This window comes from Mizuhopecten yessoensis, unplaced genomic scaffold (assembly GCF_002113885.1).
Source record: "Mizuhopecten yessoensis strain PY_sf001 unplaced genomic scaffold, ASM211388v2 scaffold1313, whole genome shotgun sequence".
In the NCBI taxonomy this organism is placed as follows: domain Eukaryota; kingdom Metazoa; phylum Mollusca; class Bivalvia; order Pectinida; family Pectinidae; genus Mizuhopecten; species Mizuhopecten yessoensis.
Window position 1 is genome coordinate 1,622,995 of NW_018403984.1, and position 26,486 is coordinate 1,649,480.

The 26,486-nt window shown below is 36.5% G+C and overlaps 1 protein-coding gene across 5 annotated transcripts in view; it reads left to right on the forward strand.

Moving 5' to 3' along the window:
• Positions 1-26,486, forward strand: part of LOC110459684 (band 4.1-like protein 5) — a 46,790-nt gene that overhangs the window by 5,863 nt on the left and 14,441 nt on the right. For 3 of the 5 annotated variants that reach the window (XM_021512089.1, XM_021512056.1, XM_021512081.1), the window contains exons 2-16: positions 10,536-10,640; positions 12,352-12,394; positions 13,054-13,132; positions 13,615-13,712; positions 13,967-14,087; positions 14,850-14,937; positions 16,443-16,531; positions 16,644-16,713; positions 16,996-17,165; positions 17,462-17,641; positions 18,011-18,246; positions 18,581-18,781; positions 20,925-20,982; positions 23,591-23,698; positions 26,183-26,254. In XM_021512089.1, coding sequence (XP_021367764.1) covers positions 10,536-10,640; positions 12,352-12,394; positions 13,054-13,132; positions 13,615-13,712; positions 13,967-14,087; positions 14,850-14,937; positions 16,443-16,531; positions 16,644-16,713; positions 16,996-17,165; positions 17,462-17,641; positions 18,011-18,246; positions 18,581-18,781; positions 20,925-20,982; positions 23,591-23,698; positions 26,183-26,254 — 1,718 coding nt within the window. Of the gene's footprint in view, positions 1-10,535; positions 10,641-12,351; positions 12,395-13,053; positions 13,133-13,614; positions 13,713-13,966; positions 14,088-14,849; positions 14,938-16,442; positions 16,532-16,643; positions 16,714-16,995; positions 17,166-17,461; positions 17,642-18,010; positions 18,247-18,580; positions 18,782-20,924; positions 20,983-21,579; positions 21,601-23,590; positions 23,699-26,182; positions 26,255-26,486 lie in introns of all 5 variants that reach the window. The other 2 variants (XM_021512065.1, XM_021512073.1) reach the window with 2 other exon arrangements.

The following is a 26,486-nucleotide window of genomic DNA, read 5'->3' on the forward strand; positions in this document are numbered from 1 at the left end:
CCACCCCACCCCCTCACCCCATCACCACCACCACCACCACTAAAAAAAACCCATTATTGTTCCTGTGTTAAATTTAGCTTCACTTATAATTGAACTGATTTATTGAAGTTGTCAGCCTCCTTCTAGCTTTGGAATGAATTAAACTGCCTTCAAAATTTAATGACATAAACATTACCTCTATTGTTACAAATTGTTTCTGGTAGCTGGGTTTTCCCCAGGACTCTTATAGAGATAATTCATTACCTGCTCCAGGATGAGTGATTCATATAGACATTACTGTAACACAGTAGCAGTGACTGCAGTGTGTGGGAACCAGCACACTTGATGTATAATGCTATCATTACACATGTTTTAGGTACGGGAGGTACATGCTAAAGCCATTCATACCCACCAACAATGTGGCCGACACTCAATGTTATCGCAAATATCAACTCGATATATGATATCTCCTTATTTAAAATTCTTGTGTCTTGAATTATTTATTCGGTTTTAAAAGCAGTTAATGTTATGTTAACTTGTCCATTTGTAAAATCATGTATACCATTTAATTAAATTTCAAGGTGTAATTGATATAGCATGTAAATTAGTATAGAACTCTTTTTTGGGAAAGAGGTACATTTAACAATTAATTAAGATATATCCTTACGTCTATTTACTGGTACGTATAACAATTAATTAGGATATATCCTTACGACTGTTTACTGGTACATTTAACAACTAATTAGCATATATCCTTACGTCTGTTTACATATTGACATGCCTGATCACAAGAGCAAGTGCATTTACTTTGAAATGTATGTAGTTTAAAAAGTAAAATTTTAAATAATGAGTTGTTTTTACCTGAACAAGCAATTGGCACTTGTTGTCATTATAGTTCCATTACATGTAAAACCACAAATGATATTAATTCACAATAATTATGTAAAAATATTGAATCCATATTTTTTTCATTTCCTTGTTAAAAGTATTATTTGTGTATACAACAATATCAAAATATACATATAGAATTTACTTCTCAGTGTTAATTTAATATTTTTTACAATTCGGTTGACATTATGTCCACCTTCTTAATACCAGTATGTCAAGCCTATTCCGAGCCTTAATGGTTGGTGCTAGTGTAGATCTGGATAGTTATAGGAACGCATTTTCACCAACATCTTGAACAGCTGTTCTTTAAAAAAATTTGTTCCATTAAATTTATGAATGATAATACATGCTCAATATAGCTACACATAAATTCTTTTTAATTTGTACCATTGGATAAAATATATTACACATTTGCCACGTTGATTTGAATTCCCATTGTGATAAATATATATATATATATATATATGCTGTCCTTCATAGCTATGCTTACAAACAGAATTTGATAGGCCATATTTATAGCTAGCTGACCTCAGCTATTTTTTTAACAAGACTGACAATTTATGTTTAAAATGTCAATCTTGAAATTGAAATGTGGAATTTAATGCTATACATTTCACATTAAACGAATATCTTTGCAAAAATAAGGAAACATATCTTGGAGAAAAAAAAAATTAAAAAAATAGCCCACTCTGATCTTGTCTTGATGCATCATACACTTAATCTGGCGATGACATCACTAACATGACACCATAGCCTGAAGTCGTTACAGCCATGGCGTTATACCTGCCAATATTGATTTCACCTAGCCGACCATGAAGTGTAAACAATGGTTCAGTATAAGTGAGCTATGGAGACCTCGAGGCAAAAACAGAAACAACTTCTTTTCATTCATGAAGAACAAAGGTGTTTTCTTAACATGTTGAGTTCATGAGAAAGAAATTTACCTTCCTTCATCTGTTAAAAATATCTTGTAAATACTATTAACACCAAATATAAAAAAAGCTATTCAACTATTGGGTCTCTTTGAATTGATACATCAGAGTTTATAAACTTAAATTACCATTTTAGCATCTGGACAATACCTGTGTGTGATGTTTTAGTGGTACATCAGATACTGCATTTGACTGTCAAAGGATTGAAAAATAACAACCGTACGTTTCTCTGTTGTGATCATGATTATTTTATTTTTTCTTGCATTTCTTTTTAGGGACTATTAATTAATTTATTAACCAGGATAACAAATATACACGTAGAGTTTATTGTTTTACAAATTTTCCAAATTCTTTCTAATATTTTAGTCAAATAATTAACCATGCCCACGTGTCAGAATTACATGTGCAGTAGCTATATATATATATAGTTTTAGCTGTAATATAATTTACTTTTAGTAAGCAACATTCTACTGTGACGATTGCATTGTCGTAGATGTAAATATCACAGCCTCTGGTGTCTAGCTATATATATAGACGGGCCATGTACGAGGTTGTATTGATCATTGAAGTGGATTTGGACTTCCACTCGGTCCATATGTGAATTAATATAGATATAAAATCTATAGCAATGCTACATAGTCTTATATGACCACATGTAACTTGCTCAGGTGTGATGTAATTTTACCGGTGCAGGTAAATCAATCATCCAGGTAATAACATGCAATCAACATGTACAGGTGACAATTCTATTAGCAAGGGATTCAAGTGTACAAATGTAGGTTATAATTGACTTACAAGAAATCAATATACAGTAGGTAATAATCAATTTAGGTGATAATTACATTGGCCAGGTACAGATACAGATAAAAGTTTATATATAAACTGTACTTGAAGGTGGTACACATATCGTGTATGCACAATTGTATGCCTGTTTGGTGCCGCTAATGAAATTTTGATGATTTTTTTTAATTTTCTTTATAAAATAAGGCCATTTTCAAAGGCATTATATTACCCACCATAAAATATTGATTTACACATTTGCCATCCATTTATACATTTTCTGCTTTAGTTTTAGAAAAAAAAAATCTAGGCCAGAAATGTGAACCTCTGGTACAGCATAAGTGGAATACAAATTGGAGATTTGAATACATAGGTTTAGAATAAGTACCTGTGGCTAGGTGTCATTCCTGATGATCAGATAACAATCTAAAAACAACCTTTAATTTCAATGAATGTAAAGAGGCTGAATTATTGGACTGGAACAGTTCATATATTTCATGTATATTCAAGCTGTGTTGTCATAGATAGTTGGTCTGGTACAGGTACAAACATAATATATAAGAAACAGGACCAGCTTTTATGTACCGGTATGTTACAATTCAGCCTGTCACAGAATCGTCTATAGGGGTCTATATCCTTACACTGCAATGTTAACCACAGACCCAGGTTATGGGGTGGTGCATACCATAATCTCTGTGATAAATGCCCAAGATTAAATAATAAGAATCCCCACCCTAGTACATGCCACTCCTGTAATAAATCTACATCACCCCTTCCCCACCTCCCTGTGATATTTGTTGCAGGAAAGTCTTGAACATCAAAACTGCTGGTGAGTCCAATAGATACATAATATTAGAAGGTTCTGAAAATGGGGGAGAGTTAATTATATAATTCTGCAAGAAATTAACATGAGGCTATAGGACACAAATATCTGTGTTCCAAAAATCACTGACGTCCTAAATAAATTCTTCTCTTTCATGAATTCCCGTTACTTCAATAAATACCAAGTAAGCAAGGTACTATCTTTGGAAAGCTTGTGCTAACCAGTCTGTTGGCCTATCCCTGAACAAACAGCATGGTCCCTTTTTGTTCAACGTTATATTAGCTTGCTTTATGTATTTTGTGGATTTGTCCATTTAACGAAGATCTCTGTCTGCCATAGCATGTAATCTGTGATGATCGAAACATAGATAATTATAATGTTTCCCTAAAGTACTACTGAGTGCACATGTACAGGGACAAAAGCGTTTTCTGAGTTTATTATAACTAACATAAACACCAGAAAACTTACAACATAAAGATTGTTTAAATATGTGTTGACGATTGCCGGTTGCTGGGTTAAGTGGGGTGGGGGAGAAGAGCTCACCGACCAAAGGATATGTCCATTCCTGCACATGAATGTCAGGAAATGTAAGTTTTCAAGTTATCAGAGTTGATATTCATGATATTCAAATTAAAACAAGTATTTATATAATTGGGCATCAAGGAGTTGACTTTTGCCACTTGTGGTACACTTAAGTTGGTTATCTCCCAGGATGTAGACAAGGTACACAGGGCTGTGTTTACCTAGCCCTCTACTGTTGTTGTAAGTTACAGGGTGTTGTGTACACGCCCCCCAAAACTCCTTCACTCTACGATACACTATCACCTCTGGTATTTCATTGACACAAATCTCTATCTTCAAACTGAATGCCTATAGTGTACATGTTACCTACTTAAGGATGTATGCTATATCTTGATTGGACAATAAACCTCCAATCCAAAAGAGTTCTTTACTTATAATTATATGAAGTGTGCTTATGAATGGAAAAGTTAATAATTAATAATACATTGAAAAGGTACACATGTCAGAAAACCTTGAAGTATTTCAGCATTACATTTACCATACATATTAGGTATTGGTATTTATAAAAATGTGAGGGGAGATAACTTTTGATGCACATTGTAGGTTTCTTTTGAAAAAGCGATGCATGTCACAATACTGTATAACGTAGCATACACCATTAAAAATTACAGGTAGGTAGGATACACCCTGAACAATTTAATTTCAGTAAAGTAGCTTGCACTCATAAGAATTACGGTAAGGTATATGTAGCTTGCACCCATAAGAATTACAGCAATAAGGTATATGTAGCTTACACCCTAAAGAATTACAGTAAGGTATAAGTAACTTATACCATAATAATTACAGTAAGGTGTAAGTAACTTGTACCCATAAGAATTACAGTAAGGTATATGTAGCTTTCAGCCATAAGAATTACAGTAAGGTATAAGGTAGCATACACCCTTAACAATAACCTAACATTGTGGTGATGTTGCCTGTGCTGGTATTAAACTGTGAGTATAAACACATGGTCTCAAGTTGAGCAATAGTGCTTATAGTATATATACAAGATGTGTGGAATTTGATAAGACATTTAAGCCAGCTTATGTTACAGGTTAGAAAGTAGGTCAGTCTTCAGTAATGATGCAGGTTGATATAGTGGGTAGTGTATTGTAAACAATGAGAGATTTGTATCCTTGAAATAGTATTAATTTCACAGAAATATTTTAAATTCATTATATAAACGCATTCTCAAAACATATTTCTGTAATAATTAAGAAGTAGCATATATATATATATATATATATAAAACCAAAGAAGACGAAATACTTTATGGTAGAAATTCCAAGGCTGAGGTGGTTTCTTGTAGCAAAGGAAACATTCTTAATTTATATCTAATTCTGCTTGATAAAATACTGCCTTTATAATATATCCCGCTGTTTGTCCATAACAACATCAGAACCTCTTTCTGGAGGAGGCCCCAATGGTGTAATGGTCAAAGTCTTTGATGTTATACGTTTCTTAGCTAGGTGACAGCTATAGGGCATGAGTCAAAAATTGTCTTGGTAAGATGTATTTGTTTGTTACATAACGGATTATGAGCATAATAAATGATTTAATATATGAACTTCCTCTGGTATTTGTGCTGTTATATATATAGTATTAAGTAAACTATCCAGACTTTTACTATCTCTCATTAAGGCTGTATGCTACATTATCTTACCTGTTGTATCTATGACTAGTATTAGAGTTATCTCCCCTAATTATTGTTGAATTAGCATTATCTGGTGATTCTAAGATAATGCTGATTCTAAATTTCCTGATGAATGATCGTTAAATTTTCTCCAGGTTACCTCTTAAGGGATATTTTACAAGTGTCTAACTGTGGAACTCTAATGGGTAGGATGTATATAATATAGGAAGGTGACATATATCCTTAGGTAGATTTTTACACAATGGAAAAATGAAGCTTTCTAGATAGTTACCGGTCAGTAATCAATGAGTAGTGGGGCAGTGAAGCTAACTAGATGGTGATCATGATCGGTCATGGACAGTAATTAATGAGTAGTGGGGAAATGAAGCTAACTAAATGGTGATCATGATCGGTCATGGACAGTAATTAATGAGTAGTGGGGAAATATATGAAGCTAACTAGATGGTGATCATGACCGGTCAGTAATCAATGAGAAGAGGGGCAGTGAAGCTAACTAGATGGTGATCATGACCTGTCAGTAATCAATGAGTAGTGGTGAAATGAAGCCAACTAGATGGTGATCATGACCGTTCAGTAATCAATGAGAAGTGGGGCAATGAAGCTAACTAGCTGGTGATCATGACCGGTCAGTAATCAATGAGAAGAGGGGCAGTGAAGCTAACTAGATGGTGATCATGACCGGTCGGTAATCAATGAGAAGTGGGGCAGTGAAGCTAACTAGATGGTGAGCATGACCGGTCAGTAATCAATGAGAAGTGGGGCTGTGAAGCTAACTAGATGGTGATCATGACCGGTCAGAAATCAATGAGAAGTGGGGCAATGAAGCTAACTAGATGGTTATCATGACCGGTCAGTAATCAATGAGTAGTGGGGCAGTGAAGCTAACTAGATGGCGATCATGACTGGTCAGTAATCAATGAGTAGTGGGGCAGTGAAGCTAACTAGATGGTGATCATGACTAGTCAGTAATCAATGAGTAGTGGACTTGCGTCGGTGACCGGTCATGATCAATAATTATCAATGAGTAGCGAGGTACATGAAGCTAACTAGATGGTGATCATGACCGGTCAGAAATCAATGAGAAGTGGGGCAATGAAGCTAACTAGCTGGTGATCATGACCGGTCAGTAATCAATGAGTCGTGGGGCAATGAAGCTAACTAGATGGTGATCATGACCGGTCGGTAATCAATGAGAAGTGGGGCAGTGAAGCTAACTAGATGGTGAGCATGACCGGTCAGTAATCAATGAGAAGTGGGGCAATGAAGCTAACTAGATGGTTATCATGACCGGTCAGTAATCAATGAGTAGTGGGGCAATGAAGCTAACTAGATGGGGATCATGACTGGTCAGTAATCAATGAGTAGTGGTGAAATGAAGCCAACTAGATGGTGATCATGACCGTTCAGTAATCAATGAGAAGTGGGGCAATGAAGCTAAATAGATGGTCATCATGACCGGTCAGTAATCAATGAGAAGTGGGGCTGTGAAGCTAACTAGATGGTGATCATGACCGGTCGGTAATCAATGAGAAGTGGGGCAGTGAAGCTAACTAGACGGTGATCATGACCGGTCAGTAATCAATGAGAAGGGGGGCAGTGAAGCTAACTAGATGGTGATCATGACCTGTCAGTAATCAATGAGTAGTGGTGAAATGAAGCCAACTAGATGGTGATCATGACCGTTCAGTAATCAATGAGAAGTGGGGCAATGAAGCTAACTAGATGGTTATCATGACCGGTCAGTAATCAATGAGTAGTGGGGCAGTGAAGCTAACTAGATGGCGATCATGACTGGTCAGTAATCAATGAGTAGTGGGGCAGTGAAGCTAACTAGATGGGGATCATAACCGGTCAGTAATCAATGAGAAGTGGGGCAGTGAAGCTAACTAGATGGTGATCATGACCGTTCAGTAATCAATGAGAAGTGGGGCAGTGAAGCTAACTAGACGGTGATCATGACCGGTCAGTAATCAATGAGAAGTGGTGAAATGAAGCTAACTAGATGGTGATCATGTCCGGTCAGTAATCAATGAGAAGTGGGGCAGTGAAGCTAACTAGATGGTGAGCATGACCGGTCAGTAATCAATGAGAAGTGGGGCAATGAAGCTAACTAGATGGTTATCATGACCGGTCAGTAATCAATGAGTAGTGGGGCAGTGAAGCTAACTAGATGGGGATCATGACCGGTCAGTAATCAATGAGTAGTGGGGCAGTGAAGCTACCTAGATGGTGATCATGACTGGTCAGTAATCAATGGGTAGTGGTGAAATGAAGCTAACTAGATGGTGATCATGACCGGTCGGTAATCAATGAGAAGTGGGGCAGTGAAGCTAACTAGACGGTGATCATGACCGGTCAGTAATCAATGAGAAGGGGGGCAGTGAAGCTAACTAGATGGTGATCATGACCGGTCAGTAATCCATGAGTAGTGGTGAAATGAAGCTAACTAGATGGTGATCATGTCCGGTCAGTAATCAATGAGAAGTGGGGCAGTGAAGCTAACTAGACGGTGATCATGACCGGTCAGTAATCAATGAGAAGGGGGGCAATGAAGCTAACTAGATGGTGATCATGACTGGTCAGTAATCAATGAGTAGTGGACTTGCGTCGGTGACCGGTCATGATCAATAATTATCAATGAGTAGCGAGGTACATGCTGTATGTATACAGTTTGTAGGGTCATAGTAACAGATAGGTGTATGGGAGTGTGTTGGCCCGAACTTAAATCACTAAAATCTTACATATCACTTCAGACCAGGCAGACAGACACACAATGGGAGATCTAGTGGGGACATTCTCTGTCTTGTTTGTACAAAACTTCAGGATGTATCACACTTGTATTTCTGACTGTGCGCTGAGCAGGTGTGAAAGATAGTGTATGCACATATAGGTATATACGTTTATATACAGTCGGCGCCAGAAAAGATAGTGTATACACATACAGGTATATACATTTATATACAGTCGGCGCCAGAAAAGACACACCTACATCTATATACTTTACACTTGTGGCTAGAAAAGATATACATTTTACTACACACTTGCATGTAACCAGAAATGACACACCCCTACTTTTACTAAACGTCCATAGCCAGAAAAGCCTTACCTTACACCTTACATCAGTACATATCTGGGTATATATGCATGTGCTCAATACCCTAGCTACCAGAATAGATCCCCCCCCCCCCCCCCCCCCCCCTATATACTGTATACCAGGACATTTTTGTCACAGTTTCACATTCACATTTTTTGCCCTCTGTAAAACATTATAACAGTAAATGTGAAGGGCGAAATAAAATTGATGAATATGTTTCCCGGTTTAAAGTATAGTACACTTTACAATGGTAGCCAGAAAAGTAATGCTGATAATATGTATTTTACATTTGATAACTAATTATGTCCTTTCATGATATATAGCGATTTGCATATCCAATTATTTACTACAGACACACAGATAACTTAACTAAATTCGAGACAACCTTTGCAAAACACCACAATACTATAATATACAACTTATTTGGCGTGAAAATCACCCCTGTACAATCAAGTCTCATTAGTTCAGCTGTGGCCACCTCCAGTTGCTGCCATTCGTAAGTGGAAGCAGATTATCATATCAGAAAACAGGCATCAGTTCCAAACAATTAAACCAGACTCAATTGTACAAAAATAAAATTCAGATGCTGCATATACTAGGTAATACATGTACATGTAGAGTGTATTTGGGAAATAACATATTACTTGGACTCTATCAAAATTACTGTAGAAACTAAATGGTGTATTTAGAATAGAATTCTTACATGTACTGTATTTGTGAAGTCATGTACCTATCTAGATTATAGATTTTGGAGAATATAAATTAAAGTCACTGTATCTGAGTAAAATTATGCTGATTAATAACCACTTTAATGCTGTTGTATATATGTGTAGGGGAACGTCCTGTAGGCGTTAAGTCAGGGAAATAGTGTAATAAAAGAAATTTGTCCCTTCACCCACCACAGCGTGCATGCATGTCATACCACAAAACTAGTGTGACATATTATAAGTGAAACAGTGTACTGGTTCACTTCACCAGCACCTACCTTTCAAGGTGAAATTTTAACAACACAGCTCTTATGTTTCACTTGTATTCATACAATGTCATCTCACCTGTGGGCAAGTTGTTACGTAATGCAAACATTCGTTATGAAGTATTCTGGTACACTTTCTGTGTGTTATTTGTACAAATAACCTCGGTCCTGTATTACAGTTGTATATTCAGCCTAATGACTTGTAAAAATTGATATTTCAAAGTAGTTTTTATTTGGAAAAGTTACGCCCTCTCCACATGGTAGTCTGGATGGCGAGATTTTGAACAACAGGGTTTGGCTGTTCAAAGGACTGTTACCTTAACAAGATACTGAATAAAATGTTTTATCTTCAGTATTTTTTTAAAAGTTATTAAAGAATCATAACTTAAACTATATATGTCAAGATTTTAAATCATAGACAAAAACGTGAAAACTTTGATGCAATTTTGGATGGATACAAAACATCATACATATTGAACATTTGAGTTAATAGCCTGTTATATAATTTTTGACAGCACTTCAATCATTTCTGTGCCCTTGGTTTTGTTTTTCAGAATGTTGTTTCCATTTCCATATTCTGCAACACTAAAAAGTTTTTATAATACATCTTTAATGAACCCCATTGGAGCTAAAAAAAAATATGTTAACTATACAATAAGGTACATACTTGCTTAGTGCTTACTCTCCCTATTTTGGAGGGAGACTACCAATTTTGGACTCAAAATGGAGCATTTTTAACCAGTTAATTGATGATACGGTTGATCTAGCTGTTATAGGTTGAATTGTTGTACTTATATTTAGATATCCAGGGATTTAATTGATCTGACTAACAACTTTTCTTCCATTTCCAGAAAAAGGCTGATGGCAAGGAGCTGTTTGAGCAGGTGTTTTATCATCTTGACATCGTAGAGAAGGATTACTTCGGGCTGCAGTACACCGACCACCACAATGTCAATGTAAGTTATATATACCTACGGACTTGGACTAAGGTTTGTCATATAATGCAGTTACATGTCTGTAGCTATAGTATCTATACTACTGGCCAAGTCTGAGGTGAATCTTCTGTAATATAAGTACCAGCTCTAGCTTGCTATTGGCCTAGTAGGCAGAGGTCAATCTATTGAAGGTCGATCTATAGTTATTGGTCAAGGACAATCTGTTGTAAATTCTACCTAGCTACTGGCCAAGGTCAATCTATTGCTATTACAATATACTGGTCAATGTGAAGGTTAGACTTCTGTTGGTATCACCTGGTTAAGGTCAGAGTCTTCTTCTGCTAGCTACCATCTACTGGTTAAGGTCAAGGTCGGGCTTCAGTTGGTACCACCAGGTCAAGGTCAAGTTTTTTACCGATAGCTACCACATGGTAAATTATGCTATAAGTAACACCTACTGGCCAAGTTCGAGGTGAATATATACTCTAAGTCATATGTATTGGACAAGGTCAATTTCACCATTGATCAATGTCAATATCAGTCTACTGCCATTTCCATTAAAAGGTCAAAGTCAGTCTGTGGTAATTACTGCTATCTGTGCAGGAAATCAGCTGTTTGTGATATAAACTGATTATCAGAAAATGGGTGAATGATGTTGTAATGTTACAGAATTAAACTGAGATACAATACAGACACCTCTTAGTCATAACATAGACCTATAAATATACACTGATTAATGGTGGCATGGATAAGATAGCAGGGGGCTGGCGGTGTGATACCAGACACAATGAGGTCGTTATTTCACCTAATTATAAACTGTTAGTGAATAGTAAAGAGTCTTGTGTCAATAATAAATAAATAGTGTTGGTATATACTTTTAAGGAAACTTGCACCAAAGTTTCTAATTAATTAAATATTAACTAAAATTAAGGAAGCTTACACCAAAATTGCAAGACATCTGTTTTTGAAGTTAAAAGCTTGCATCAAATTAAATATCTCAAAATATCTTGAGAAAACTTGCAACTAAGTTTTTAAACAACTGGTATACTTTTTGTACAAAAGTGTTGAGGATTAGATTGAGGACACAGAAATCACAAGATATTTACTTTGATAAAAACACATTGCACCAAACTCAATATTACATATGTACAAATATATTGTGTGTTAATTTAAACTGAATTATGGAGAACCAATCTCAGCAGTGTTACTGTTGTATGAGATTCAGGAGAAAGCCAGATAAATATTCTTATGGAATTCAGTTGTGCTGTCAGAAGTGGTTAACACTGTAGTAGTAGGTAGAGGTAGACAATAACAGGAGGTTTTGGATCTCTTCAGCAAATCTAGGATGGTCAACAGTCATATTATCTAGTTTCTGACAAAGGCTTCAATAATTTACAGAAGAGATCCTGAAAATGTTGTCCTCATCTATATCAAGTAAAAAATTATCTGACATCTGTGCATACATTTCTGTTTAAAGAAACTTACTCCAAAATTTTAAAACATTAAAATTGTTAAGGATCCTAGTAGCAAGTTATAACAAAATATTACGGGTATCAGAATACCTTCAGATTTAGGGAAACAACATGTACTTAAAATTTCAAGGGAAGTCTGTCTTTTGAAGTTTATCTTTCTCTGGCTGATATATTATAGAAACATTAGACATGTTATATATCGTTGGGCCCATGCTTAATATATTGACCAGTTTCTATTATTTCTTAATTTATTTTTTTAGCACTGGCTAGACCCAACAAAAAGGATCAAGAAACAAGTCAAAAGTAAGTAGTCAAATAAGGGATCAAATATATAAATAATTTTAGGAAAGTCAACTAAATAAGTGTTTCGAAAACCAATGATTTTAAAAGGCAATAAACCCATTTCAATGCTTTATATCTTTCCCCTGATGTCATGAGTGATGTGATTAGTAGAACACTAGACCAATCTGAATCAGGCTTTGTTTACTGGTTCAAAATGATGTTCATTGATGAGCCAATGTATCTATGTAATTGATGTACGTTCAGTTTTACTCTGTATACAATTGTAGGTTTGATTACCAGGTCCTAGCACTCGTCCCTGCCTTAATTATCCATTTAATCAGATATAAATCAAAGCACTCGTCCCTGCCTTAATTATCCATTTGATCAGATATAAATTAAAGCACTCGACCCTGCTTTATCCATTTGATCAGATATAAATTAAAGCACTTTGCTTTTACTTCACTGTTTGGCATGGAAAGAGGATTGTTTTCTTTTTGTTTTACTTAATTGTTTATAATTATGATTGACTCATTTACCCCTGAAATCTCATAATGAACTATACCAACCTTTGAATTGGGAGAGTTCAAATGTGTCTTCAAGGGTGAATGAGTTAAAGAATGCATGGTAGTCTATATATGTTGGAATGTGTTTATGATGATAATATATGTTCCTATTTGCAGTTGGACCACACTATACATTCCGATTCCGTGTCAAATTTTACCCTTCGGATCCTAATAACTTACACGAAGAGCTTACTAGGTATGTTCAAATGTAGCTGTACAGTTATTCTGGAGCATGTGTGTTTATGAGATAGCACTATCGTTACATAGAGTTGAGAATATTTTTATCTTATAATGTGGCATCTCGTGGGTCGAATAGCCTATATCAGTATTTTAATTCATTGTTTAGATTTGACCACATTTGTTAGAAAATTTGAAAGAGACAATTGTTTAATGCTTGTATGTCGATGATCAGAAAATTCCGATCTCGGCAAATCCTAATGATTTACTCCGATCTATGACCTTTGGAGTGATACCGGAAGTTATTCATTTTATAGAGGTATATGTGTATTAATTAAATTTATCTGTTCGTTCTGTGATAAAATTCTAGATAGTCCAACTAGTCATTTTATTTGGAGGAAATTAGCTTTCTAGCATTATGCTATGTTGAAAAGTCTGATTTCAGTGTTTTTGATTGATTTTGTTTGTTAATATATGACTTCACTCTACGACTCATTTCAGATATCAGTTTTTCCTGCAGTTAAAAAGTGATCTGCTGTCCGGGAGACTTGAAGCCAACTTTGACACCAGTATTGAGCTATCCGGATTCGCACTTCAATGTAAGCAAATCAGTGACTATCGGATTTCAAAATCAATGTTAGGGCAGGTTAAAAGATATCAATGTTCCATCCGCCACTGTTGAGGTATAAGCTAATTTAAGGGAAAATGCAAATGAAATGAGGAGCATTATATTACATCACAGTTTTAGTACATATTTAACCTATCCAAGATGTTTGCAATTATAATTTTCAATATATCCCTGAGGTACACATAAGTGATACAAAGTTAAGTTAATGTTGGTTTGTGTTGTCAGCTGAACTTGGTGACTATGATGTGGAGGCGCATACACCTGGTGTTATATCAGAGTTCCACTTCGTCCCCAACCAGACTGAGGAAATGGAACTGGAAATGGTGGAACAATTCAAAACATGCCGGTTTGTAACAAGAGATCTCGCTAGTCTAGAGTGACGTCTTTTACTGATTACTCCAAACAGTCAAATTGTGTTAATTCAACCACCACCAATCTGGTTGTTCCTCTGTCTCACAAGTGTTTTCAAGAACATTTCTCATAAAATTTTCATATTATAGACAGAATCGCATTCCAGCCATTTCAAAATTCATCACTTTTTTTGTTATGGCTTAACGTTTGAAAAAAAAAAAAAAAAAAAAAAAAAATTGAAAACTTGTTGAACAAACCAGCAGGGGAAAATTCTTAAACTCCAAAGCTTCATGGTAAATGTCTTCACATTATAAACGAATGGGTTCCATGTAGGTTTAAGATGTGTAAACTGTGAAATTAAATTGGCTTTGTGATGACTTGTAGATACTTGCTTGCCTTTCAAAAAATGTATAACCCAAGGCTGTAGGTGATATAAAAATCATTTGAATAAACATAAGAATATTGTAATGAAAACTTTTGAACTGAGCATACAAGATGTTCTTTTGAAACATCGCAAAACGACAGTACAATGAACTTATATTTAATAATGGCAACATTTTTTAAGACACCTTTTTATACACAGATTGAAATTTTTGATGGGATGAATTGATGATATTAAGTTTCGTCCTGTGCTCTGATTGGTTGAAAGTTTCCACTTGGCATTGGATAGACCTATATTTTCCCTCCCCCATGGTATTCTTGTTTAAAACTGTCAGTTGTGTTGTGTACTAAGATGAATTTATTTTGTTTTCTCCAGGGGACAAACTCCAGCCATGGCAGAGCTGAACTACCTGAACAAAGCCAAATACCTGGAAATGTACGGGGTGGACATGCATTTTGTAATGGTAGGTTCCAAGGCTTACGAGTTTAGATATAAACAGGTTACTAGGACCATTTTGTAATGGTAGGTTCCTAGGCTTACGAGTTTAAATATAAACAGGTTACTAGGACCATTTTGTAATGGTAGGTTCCTAGGCTTACAAGTTTGGATGTAAACAGGTTACTAGGACCATTTTGGAATGGTAGGTTCCAAGCCTTACGAGTTTAAATATAAACAGGTTACTAGGACCATTTTGTAATGGTAGGTTCCTAGGCTTACAAGTTTGGATGTAAACAGGTTACTAGGACTATTTTGTAATGGTAGGTTCCAAGGCTTACGAGTTTGGATATAAACAGGTTACTAGGACCATTTTGTAATGGTAGGTTCCTAGGCTTACAAGTTTGGATATAAACAGGTTACTAGGACCATTTTGTAATGGTAGGTTCCTAGGCTTACAAGTTTGGATGTAAACAGGTTACTAGGACCATTTTGTAATGGTAGGTTCCTAGGCTTACAAGATTGGATGTAAACAGGTTACTAGGACCATTTTGTGATGGTAGGTTCCAAGGCTTACGAGTTTAAATATAAACAGGTTACTAGGACCATTTTGTAATGGTAGGTTCCTAGGCTTACAAGATTGGATGTAAACAGGTTACTAGGACCATTTTGTAATGGTAGGTTCCTAGGCTTACAAGTTTGGATGTAAACAGGTTACTAGGACCATTTTGTGATGGTAGGTTCCAAGGCTTACGAGTTTAAATATAAACAGGTTACTAGGACCATTTTGTAATGGTAGGTTCCTAGGCTTACAAGTTTGGATATAAACAGGTTACTAGGACCATTTTGTAATGGTAGGTTCCTAGGCTTACAAGTTTGGATGTAAACAGGTTACTAGGACCATTTTGTAATGGTAGGTTCCAAGGCTTACGAGTTTAAATATAAACAGGTTACTAGGACCATTTTGGCATAGTCATTCTAGAATTTCAACCAGCAGAATCTGAAAGAAAAGGGCAGACTTAGATCTGTATGGAGTCACCTCAGGAAAATTAGGGATGTGCATTTTAAAGGGGACCAGATCTAGATGTGCCTGACTGAAAGTAAAATGCTGACTATTGCTAGTTTGCATTATTTCTAAATGCACAAGGTTTATCCACAGGTATATTTCAGGACTTGTTATAAAACTTACACATGAACAAAAAATTGTCACAAAATTCTGGACCTGTGCAGTTTTAGATCTGCTTATAAGTTATCACCGAATATTTCAGCACCACATTAATGGTTTCATCCAGGTTACATTGGGTAAAGATGTGGTTGTGCGCAGCTTTTACCCTAGTGATCAGTTGAACATTTCAACCGGGTTACATTGGGTAAAGATGTGGTTGTGCGCAGCTTTTATCCTAATGATCAGTTGAACATTTCAACCGGGTTACATTGGGTAAAGATGTGGTTGTGCGCAGCTTTTACCCTAGTGATCAGTTAAACATTTCCAGGATTGGAATTAGCTGTAAGTCTACTGATATACATTTTCAGGGCCGTGACGGGTCAGAGTATAAGCTGGGACTCACACCAACAGGTATTTTGGTTTACGAGGGCACGGCCAAGATTGGACTCTTCTTCTGGTAAGTACAGTCAAATGAAGTATATTAAGTTCTGATTATTAAATTAATCTTTTCAGAAACACATCTCCCAATTTATCCCCAGGTAACTGAAATATGTTTTTAACTTTTTCAGGCCTAAAATGACGAAATTGGACTTCCGCGGTAAACTACTGACTCTGGTGGTAGTCGAGGATGACAATGAGGTGAGGACTAAAACAAATCTATCACTCCTGTGCAGTTTAGATATAAAAAAAATAACCTGAAATGATCATTACAATTAATTAAACATTTCTGTGACTTATAAGATATATATCTATGGCTGTCTCTGTTCACTTAAAGTTTTACAAAGTATTTAAGGATATGATTGAGTTTATAGTTATGAATGAACACAAAATACTATAGGAAATGCAGAGTACAATAAATCTAGTTCATAATGATTTTTCAATTTCCATATTTTTGAAATCTTTCACATTTGTGTTTTCTAGGGTAGAGAACAAGAACACACTTTCGTGTTCCGACTTGAAACTGAAAAGGCATGTAAGCATTTATGGAAGTGTGCGCTGGAGCACCACGCATTCTTCCGTCTAAAGGGGCCCGTAAAAGGACCAGGCACGCGACAGAACTTCTTCAGGATGGGGTCTAGATTCCGTTACAGGTATATATTTATGCTCCCGCCGTTTGATTGGGGGTAAATAGTGACAAATTGTGCTGTCCTCAATTACATGTCAGCACTGAAGTAACTTCCTTCTGTTAACAGATATTGATCAAAATAAAATTACGAAAAAAAAAATCTTCCATTCAAGTGTATATTTTTGGAGAAAAGGAATTGATGAATTAGTTTTGTAGTAGAAGATCCCTGACCTTGTAGAAAAAATGTTTTCTGGATTGAAATATCTTGCCTAAATATTAAATAAAAAAATTGATTTAAATATTACATTTATGATTTCGTAGTGGGAGGACAGAATATCAAACGTCTTCTGTGAGTCGAGCGAGACGCAGTGTACGATTTGAACGGAAAGGAAGTCAGCGATACTCAAGGCGACCAACTTTCGAGAAGAAGGAGAGAGAGGCGGCCATGAAACGAGAACAGGAGAAGAGAGATGCCAAGAAACGGGAGTCTGCCGAGCGACAGTATGTATACCATTGATACAGTCCGCAGAGGTTTCGTTTTGAAGTCTGAGAATTATAAATCCGCGTGCAAAAGACAGGACTACTGCATATTGACTGTACTTATTTTGGATGTTGCATGAAATTTAGATCCCACAAAGTTGTTCCTAGAACAATGGCATAAAAATTTGATCACATGAAATTGACTTACAATACTCTCGTATCTGTGCTATTCCAGTAAAACATCTATCCCAATGTTTATATGTGACGTTTTGTACTTACTAACCTGAAGAAAATGTTTAGAAAGATCCCAATTATTGTCTGGAGGTTTTCAAACAAAGGGAGGATAAAGAAATTTTTCCAGGTTCTAAACAACGTTACTTTGTCTTTTAGTCAAAAAGCTGTCGTAGAACCCACGAAACCAGCAGCCCCAGTGGCTGCAGCATCATCTAAAATAAAAACTCCACCAAGAAGCCCCACCCCAAAATCTCCAGTGACCAATGGCACTACAGGAGCCTGGGGAAAGCATCGAAAATCTGGATCAGAAAAAGATGTACCAGATGCTCCATCTCGGTCCAAGTCACCCATTGCTGGGGCATCTGGACATGAAAAGGACATTAATTTGAAAGGTTTGGACAAGAAATATTATGGCTATAAATAGTCATTAATTTTGCATTAGCCAGTTTATTGCAATCTGAAGAATAAATAGTTATTAACTGAAATGTTGTGTTCTTGAGGGGATTTGTATTGTTTAGATTGCTTTGTTTTATTTAATGGCTAGTGGGTCTCTGAAATATTGCCTCCAACCACTCTCATGCAGTTAGTTTTGGAACAGTCCTCAGTTTTAATGTAGGTTACAACTGAAATGAAAGATAAAGAATAGAATGTATCTAGCAATGTCGTGCAATAAAAAAACTTAAATGAAATTTTTGTGTATTGTACTGAATTGACTCCTATTTTCAGAAGCATCTGAGGCCGCCCAAGCTAGAATCAAAGGTCTTGATGAGACACGACCTTTACGACCTCCAGTGCTAAAGGTCAAACCAGATGTCAACAATTTCCAGAATAACCAGGTGAAATTTCCTAGCGGTCCTGCTGTCATCCCTCCCGATCAGATGAAGTGCAATATTCTCAAGGCCAAGATGGAGGAGGAGCTCCGAAAAGGTAGCACAGAATGTATGGGGTAGACATGCACAGTGTGATGGTAGGTGTCCAGGGGTAGACATCAACAGTGTGATGGTAGGTGTCCAGGGGTAGCCATGCACAGTGTGATGGTAGGTGTCCAGGGCTGATGACAGTGTGATGGTAGGTGTCCAGGGGTAGCCATACACAGCGTGATGGTAGGTGTCCAGGGGTAGACATGCCCAGTGTGATGGTAGGTGACCAGGGGTAGAATTGCACAGTATGATGGTAGGTGTCCAGGGGTAGACATGCAAAGTGTGATGGTAGGTGTCCAGGGGTAGACATGCGCAGTGTGATGGTAGGTGTCCAGGGGTAGACATGCGCAGTGTGATGGTAGGTGGCCAGGGGTAGACATCCACAGTGCGCTGGTAGCTGTCCAGGGGTAGACATGCACAGTGTGATTGTAGGTGTCCAGGGGTAGACATGCACAGTGTGCTGGTAGGTGTCCAGGGGCAGACATGCACAGTGTGATGGTAGGTGTCCAGCGGTAGACATGCACAGTGTGATGGTAGGTGACCAGGGGTAGACATCCACAGTATGATGGTAGGTGTCCAGGGGTAGACATGCCCAGTGTGATGGTAGGTGACCAGGGGTAGACATCCACAGTATGATGGTAGGTGTCCAGGGGTAGACATCCACAGTGTTATGGTAGGTGTCCAGGGGTAGACATGCACTGTGTGATGGTAGGTGTCCAGGGGTAGACATGCCCAGTGTGATGGTAGGTGACCAGGGGTAGACATCCACAGTGTGATGGTAGGTGACCAGGGGTAGAATTGCACAGTATGATGGTAGGTGTCCAGGGGTAGACATGCCCAGTGTGATGGTAGGTGACCAGGGGTAGACATCCACAGTATGATGGTAGGTGTCCAGGGGTAGACATCCACAGTGGGATGGTAGGTGTCCAGGGGTAGACATCCACAGTGTTATGGTAGGTGTCCAGGGGTAGACATGCACTGTGTGATGGTAGGTGTCCAGGGGTAGACATCCACAGTGTTATGGTAGGTGTCCAGGGGTAGACATGCACAGTATGATGGTAGGTGTCCAGGGGTAGACATCCACAGTGTTATGGTAGGTGTCCAGGGGTAGACATGCACTGTGTGATGGTAGGTGTCCAGGGGTAGACATCCACAGTGTTATGGTAGGTGTCCAGGGGTAGACATGCACTGTGTGATGGTAGGTGTCCAGGGGTAGACATGCCCAGTGTGATGGTAGGTGACCAGGGGTAGACATCCACAGTATGATTGTAGGTGTCCAGGGGTAGACATGCACAGTGCGATGGTAGGTGTCCAGGGGTAGACATGCACTGTGTGATGGTAGGTGTCCAGGGGTAGACATCCACAGTGTGATGGTAGGAGTCCTGGGGTAGACATGCACAGTGTGATGGTAGGAGTCCAGGGGTAGACATGCACAGTGGGATGGTAGGTGTCCAGGGGTAGACATGCACTGTGTGATGGTAGGTGTCCAGGGGTAGACATCCACAGTGGGATGGTAGGTGTCCAGGGGTAGACATCCACAGTGTGATGGTAGGTGACCAGGGGTAGACATCCACAGTATGATTGTAGGTGTCCAGGGGTAGACATGCACAGTGGGATGGTAGGTGTCCAGGGGTAGACATCCACAGTGTGATGGTAGGTGTCCAGGGGTAGCCATGCACAGTGTGATGGTAGATGTCCAGGGGTAGACATGCACAGTGTGATTGTAGGTGTCCAGGGGTAGACATGCACAGTGTGATGGTAGGTGTCCAGGGCTGATGAGATTTAATAGGAATATGTAGGTTACTAGGGCATATCCAGTTCGACCATTTCAACCAGCAGAAACTGAAAGAAAAGGGCAGACTCAGATCTAAACAGAGGCTCCTATTTGTGAAAAATTGTTGATGTTTTTAATCAGATCTGCTGTAGAAAGGTACACGGTAGTGTTTTCGTGAACGGCATATATTGAAATTGGGAATTTTTACCCATTCGATTACAATAGGATTTGTCCTCCAACAGACTAGTTCAAATCTTATGTTTACCTAAGGTACTACTCATTTAAATATATGCATCTTAAAGTTATGAAGTGTTTGTTGCCAAAGTTCTCAAATAAACATGCTGTACCGTTCTCATCGTCTTGTTTGTGTTTCCAGAGCAACCAGAGGAGGACAGTGAACCTGACGACCATGCTGAGGAAGAGGAACAGAGGAGGTAAGGGTCGACGGCAAAGATGGGCGGGTCCTTTTTCAATCTTTTTATGTCTTTGTTTTACTTTAAAATATGAATTGACGTGTTCTCAGTGAATGTTTTAACTGGATGTATCAGAAATGTTTGGCTTCAATGAGGGGTGGGGGGATTAAACATGGTGTTTTAATCCTTGTTTATGTAATAACAAGTCCCAAACACACTGAACTTGTGGAATCCAACTCTTCATTGTTCCAACATCATGTCTTATCTGACATTTTGTTCATTTCAGAATATTTTGTTTATATCTCAGATACTACAGGAATTGGGCAACAGACAAAGCCCATGGAAGTGCTCTCCTTAATGTTCTTATAGTATTTTCAATGAAACCTGTGTAATTTGACATCCTGTCTGATGTTACCAATTTCTTGTGTCTCAAAGAGTGTTGCATAAAAGAGGATTCAATCTATACAGAGATAAAATGAGAAAGTGTATCTACGTAATTAAAGTTTATGACATAATATATCGGTATTAAAATCACAAGCTCTTAAATTTCAGAAAGATTCTAATATTGGTAAACACAAACTGTTATGATATCATATTTTCTATGACACTTTCATCCAGAGTTAAGCGCCCTTATTTCTTGTGAGTAACCGCTATATTGTTCATGTCACTCACTGTCGACCATCGACGGTGTCTGCAAGCTTCGTATACCCGTTACCCCACACGTAACATTTCCACCAATCAGACGTCACCCTCCATAAGTGTTGTAATTTTAAGCTATAACCTTTCCTGTACTATTTTACACAGACTGCACGATACACACTGAAGACAGAACCGTGCATGCTTTCCATTACAGTTCCATGGTCAAAATGTCTTAAGATGAATTCAAAAACTTGTGAAATTTTTAATGCAAAATTTCCAGTTCTTGAAAATTGTAAGCTTAGCTGAATATTCACTTTGTTTCTTTCTGTTTGACGTGGGAAAAACAAAAATTCCAAAATTTATTTGGCATGATAATACACGGAATTGAGGTATTGATCAAGTATGCATTTGTTACACAGAATGGCCAACTTTTCAGAAATTATCGTTAATAAATTCTGTGTTAACTATTTTTTTTTATATGTATAAATCTAATTTTACACTCCAAAAATTAAAAGCAAAACTATTAAGTGCAAATTAAAATCTGATTGCGATGATCAATTGGTATTCAATTTTTTTTTTTTGCAATTTAAAACAAAAAAATCAAAAATGAAATGAATCAAATAAAAAGTGCTATTACCAATTTGGTAATCATTTAAATTGGATATAGGCACCGATATCTAGTTTGCAGATTAATGAATTCCATATTTTGTAAACTGGATTGTCATTGGTGTCTACCCCCACCTCCATCACTACCAGCCACCTTGTATACTAGTATCGTACCACAGACCAAATATTGGTCTCAACACACGTTGTATTGTCATAATGTTGTCACCTTACTACACCTGAAAAATAATTCTGTACCATATTTATTATCCAAATATGCAATAACTGAATAAGCAGTATATATAGCACCAATTCGTATTAATGGGTTAGATGGGATTCACATTCTAAATATAATAAATTTGTCGCTCGTCAGGCGACTGAGTACCAAATCACCTGACGTGTACTGTATTTCTATATATATATATTTTTTTAATCTAGATCATTTTTGGCATTGGTTTGAAAAGCTTGGAAATAGATTTCTTTTTTGATTTTTTTTTTTTAATTTATAATTTTTCATTTTATAGATCTAAAATTTGAATGCATTTGAAAGCTTGCTTGAAAATTGTTCTTTTTAAAGATTTAGTGTGAAGTAGACATCTGTCTGTTTGTTTTGTTGTGCTGTATCAAAGTTTGGTTTGAGCTCGATTCTTTCTGACATTGTTAGTTAGTTCACTATCTAGAACAGATTAGTTCAGGGCTTATGCTTTCAAAATAGATCTTTTAAAAAAAGATTCAATCAGGTAGTTAAAGTTTAAGTAATGCTTTCTGTTGCATAGGTACTCTTTGCAAATTTGTTCATGCATGACATAATTCAAAATAAGAATAACCAGGCTTTTAAAATAAAATCAGGTGTAAAAAAGTTTTCCTATTCACCCCTGAAGACACATTTGAACTCTTCCAATTCAGAGTTTGGAAGAGTTCATTATGAAAGTTTAGGGGTGATTGAGTTTAATTAAAGAAAAATAGAAAAAAAATAATGTTTTTGAGAATAAATGTGACTGTCATGCATTGCACTTGAAAACTGAACTGTTTGTTGATTTGGAATAAAAACAGAAAAAATCTTTAATATTGATATAATATCAAAACTTTAACAGAATTTATTTCATTTTCAAACACTGTGATAAAAGTCAATTTTGAAATACGCTATTCAGCATTTCCATGAAATTTTAAGAAATGCTTGGAAAAAATAGCGCTAACAAATTATTGTGAACTGGTACAGACAATGGGTTGAAAGTAGCACTTGTTTCTAGTAGTCAAGAGTCGACACAAATGACAGAAATCGAAAACATGTCGATCGATATTGGATTTTGAAAAATGTTGACATGCACGCATTTCCTCTCCTGCATTACCTGTTGTCTTGTGGCCTAATTCATTCCCTTGCTTACAGCGACAGTAACAGAGACGAGGGAAGTGATTCCGAGGATGAAATCAGCCGCAGGAAAAAGGGGTTACGCGTGGATATTAAGTCGATCGAAGATGACAAGGGACAGATCAGGTATATATTGTAATTTTATGTAAATTGCAATATATACTCAATATTTAGACTAATAATCACTAATTAGACAGTGTTTTTGCCCCACAAATTTATTTGTTGATATACGAGTACTGGTAAAATATTTAACGAAATCTGCTTTTTTTGAAGATGGATTTTTTTTTAATGCAACTTGGCTTCCTCGTCGGCAATACATCCAAAAAATATAAAATAGGAAAGCACAATTTTGAATCGAATCCAAGTTATCATACTCTCTACAGAAGTCAAGAAAGCGTAATTTAGGTAAAATCATCTGTACCAGATATTCATCATCTGTTTAAATTGGTCAACAAAAGAAAAAAAATCATTAAAAATACACATTATATTAAGATTCAATAAAATACCGAAAAACCCTGAAAGTAATGACAAAATAAATTTGAAATGTTCTTTTAATAACAAAGCTTATTTTTTTGCATGTTCTGGTAAACATGTATACCCTATTTTCTATTTAACTTCAGTCATGTCTCAAAACCTCATATGTTTTCTGTACCGACACCTCTGTCACCCTATCTTTTAACCGAACACAACACTAACTGGCATGGGTTACTGAGTAATCTGACATAGCGAGACAAACTATTTGTATTATATAGTTTATTTGGCTGTCTAGCTAGACCCTAATTCACTAACATTCTTGTTTATCAAAAGTTGAATGTGACATTGGAAGCAATACATGTGACCTATCTTCTGAAAATAGATTACAAATTTATAAAAATTAAAAAAAATGGCTTTAGGAATGAGACTAGGCATATCAGCTCCTGCAGAAAGAAGAAAATATAGAAAAAAAAAATTTCATTATACTGGCATTTCTGTTTGCAAGTCAAAATTTTGGCATTGTAAAGTGGTTTGGTAATATAAGGAAGGATATGAATAATGTCATTGTTCAGAAAAAACTTTGGTGAGACAGCAAATAAAATGGGGGATGCATGCACACTATATTGTGGTTATAGTATACAGAAAATATCATTATCTTTACATTTTGTGCATGTTCTATTTCAGTTATCAGACTCATTTAACCTCAAAGGGAGGTCATATTTGTTGTATTGCTACTGACAATCATATTATTAACCTGTTGTATACAGTCAAGGTCTCTTCTCCGCTTTTGTTTGTTTACACTGCAACCTCATCAACCCAGATATGTACACTGCTGCCGAACAGAAACAATACAGGTGTTCCTTATGAATGAAACAGGAACAAAAAAAACACTTATCAAATGAATTTATTGAATTATCAGTTACCAAAATCAAATAAATTTAAATGACGTGATAAAAGTCAGAATATGATAAAAATACTTTCTAGGTAATGGTTAACCCAGTCACCCCTAAAGTCACATTTGAACCTTACCAAATCAGAGACTGGGCAAGTGCAGTTTAAATGTGTAGGGGTGAATGAGTTAAAATGCTGTAGTAGTTCTAAAAAGCAATCAAATCAGATTAATAAGTTGCCTTTTAATGGAAATTCATGTGGTAACACAGACATAACAATCTGGAAAGTGAGCTGTGCAGATTATCAGATTCTGGGTTATTGAGGTTCTTGCTTTGATTTCTCAGAAACATGGGCTTGCTGTTTTGTGTGTATCTCGCTGTGTTTGTCAGCTTGCGTGGTTCTAGGCACCAAAGTTTGTTGTCTGTGTCATACCTGTCTATCATTCACTGCACCTCACTGACACTGCCTGCTATAATATATAGTCGGCATTATGGAATGTAAACATAATTTCTTTCACATTTTACATCTGTTATTTGTTCACATGAAATATTATAATCTACATATTCTTGCTTATTTTTATCAAAATAATACAGGTACAGTGTATTTTTCTTTTCTTAAAATGAAATTCTAGAAAATTACCCTAAGATCTTGTAAACTGGGGATATATATTGATCATATTGATACTGGCATTATTGCAAAGTGAAGAATCCTTTATTTTTCCTGTGTGAGAATAAGCATGCATACATACATTGGCAAACCATGAAATAGTTACATCGCCCATACAAAAATTGCCACATGTACACTGAATAGTTTGAACAAGCTTAACTATAAAATTTCCTCTGTATTGAACTGATTTTGACTGAATAACGTTATCTTAAAAAAAAATTGGAAACAAACAATTTAAATCTCAGTTATTATGTTCAATAAAAAAGAAATCTCTAAAATAGGAAATGATAATTAGAAAAAAAATAACAATAAGGTATGGAATAAGTAAAATAACTCAGCTAGTAAGAAAAAAATTCCTAAAAATGGATTTAAAGAATCTGGTTACCATAGGTATAGTATTTAACCTAAACACAGGATTTTGGGAAAGATTAAATAAAATTTAAGGAATCAAAAATACAACTATAAATTAAAATACATCATATTCTGTACTATAGCTGTTATTTTGTAGATCTGACGAGAGATTCCGTTTCTGCTGAGACGTTGAGCATTGTTGTAATTTGTTCTGTTTTTGTTACACAGCCCAAGGAGTACCCAAAGCGACAAAGTGTTTCATGGCTCCGTATCATCCGGCCCTGTGGTTAATCACTCAGGGTAAGTGTGTCACACAGTTTAGAGGTCAGGGCAAAGGTCAAATCACTGTAAAGATACTCTGGATACTACAAGATCTGTTCTGTTTCTTTTGAAAATATTCGGCTTCCTTGAGTTGTGAAAAAAATAAAGAATGTTTGTTATTAACTTTTGTCTTTTAATCTTATCCACCTTTCGGTCCCGTTCAGTATAAATAGAAGGGACTATCGATTTGAACACTGTCTAGCAATCGGTC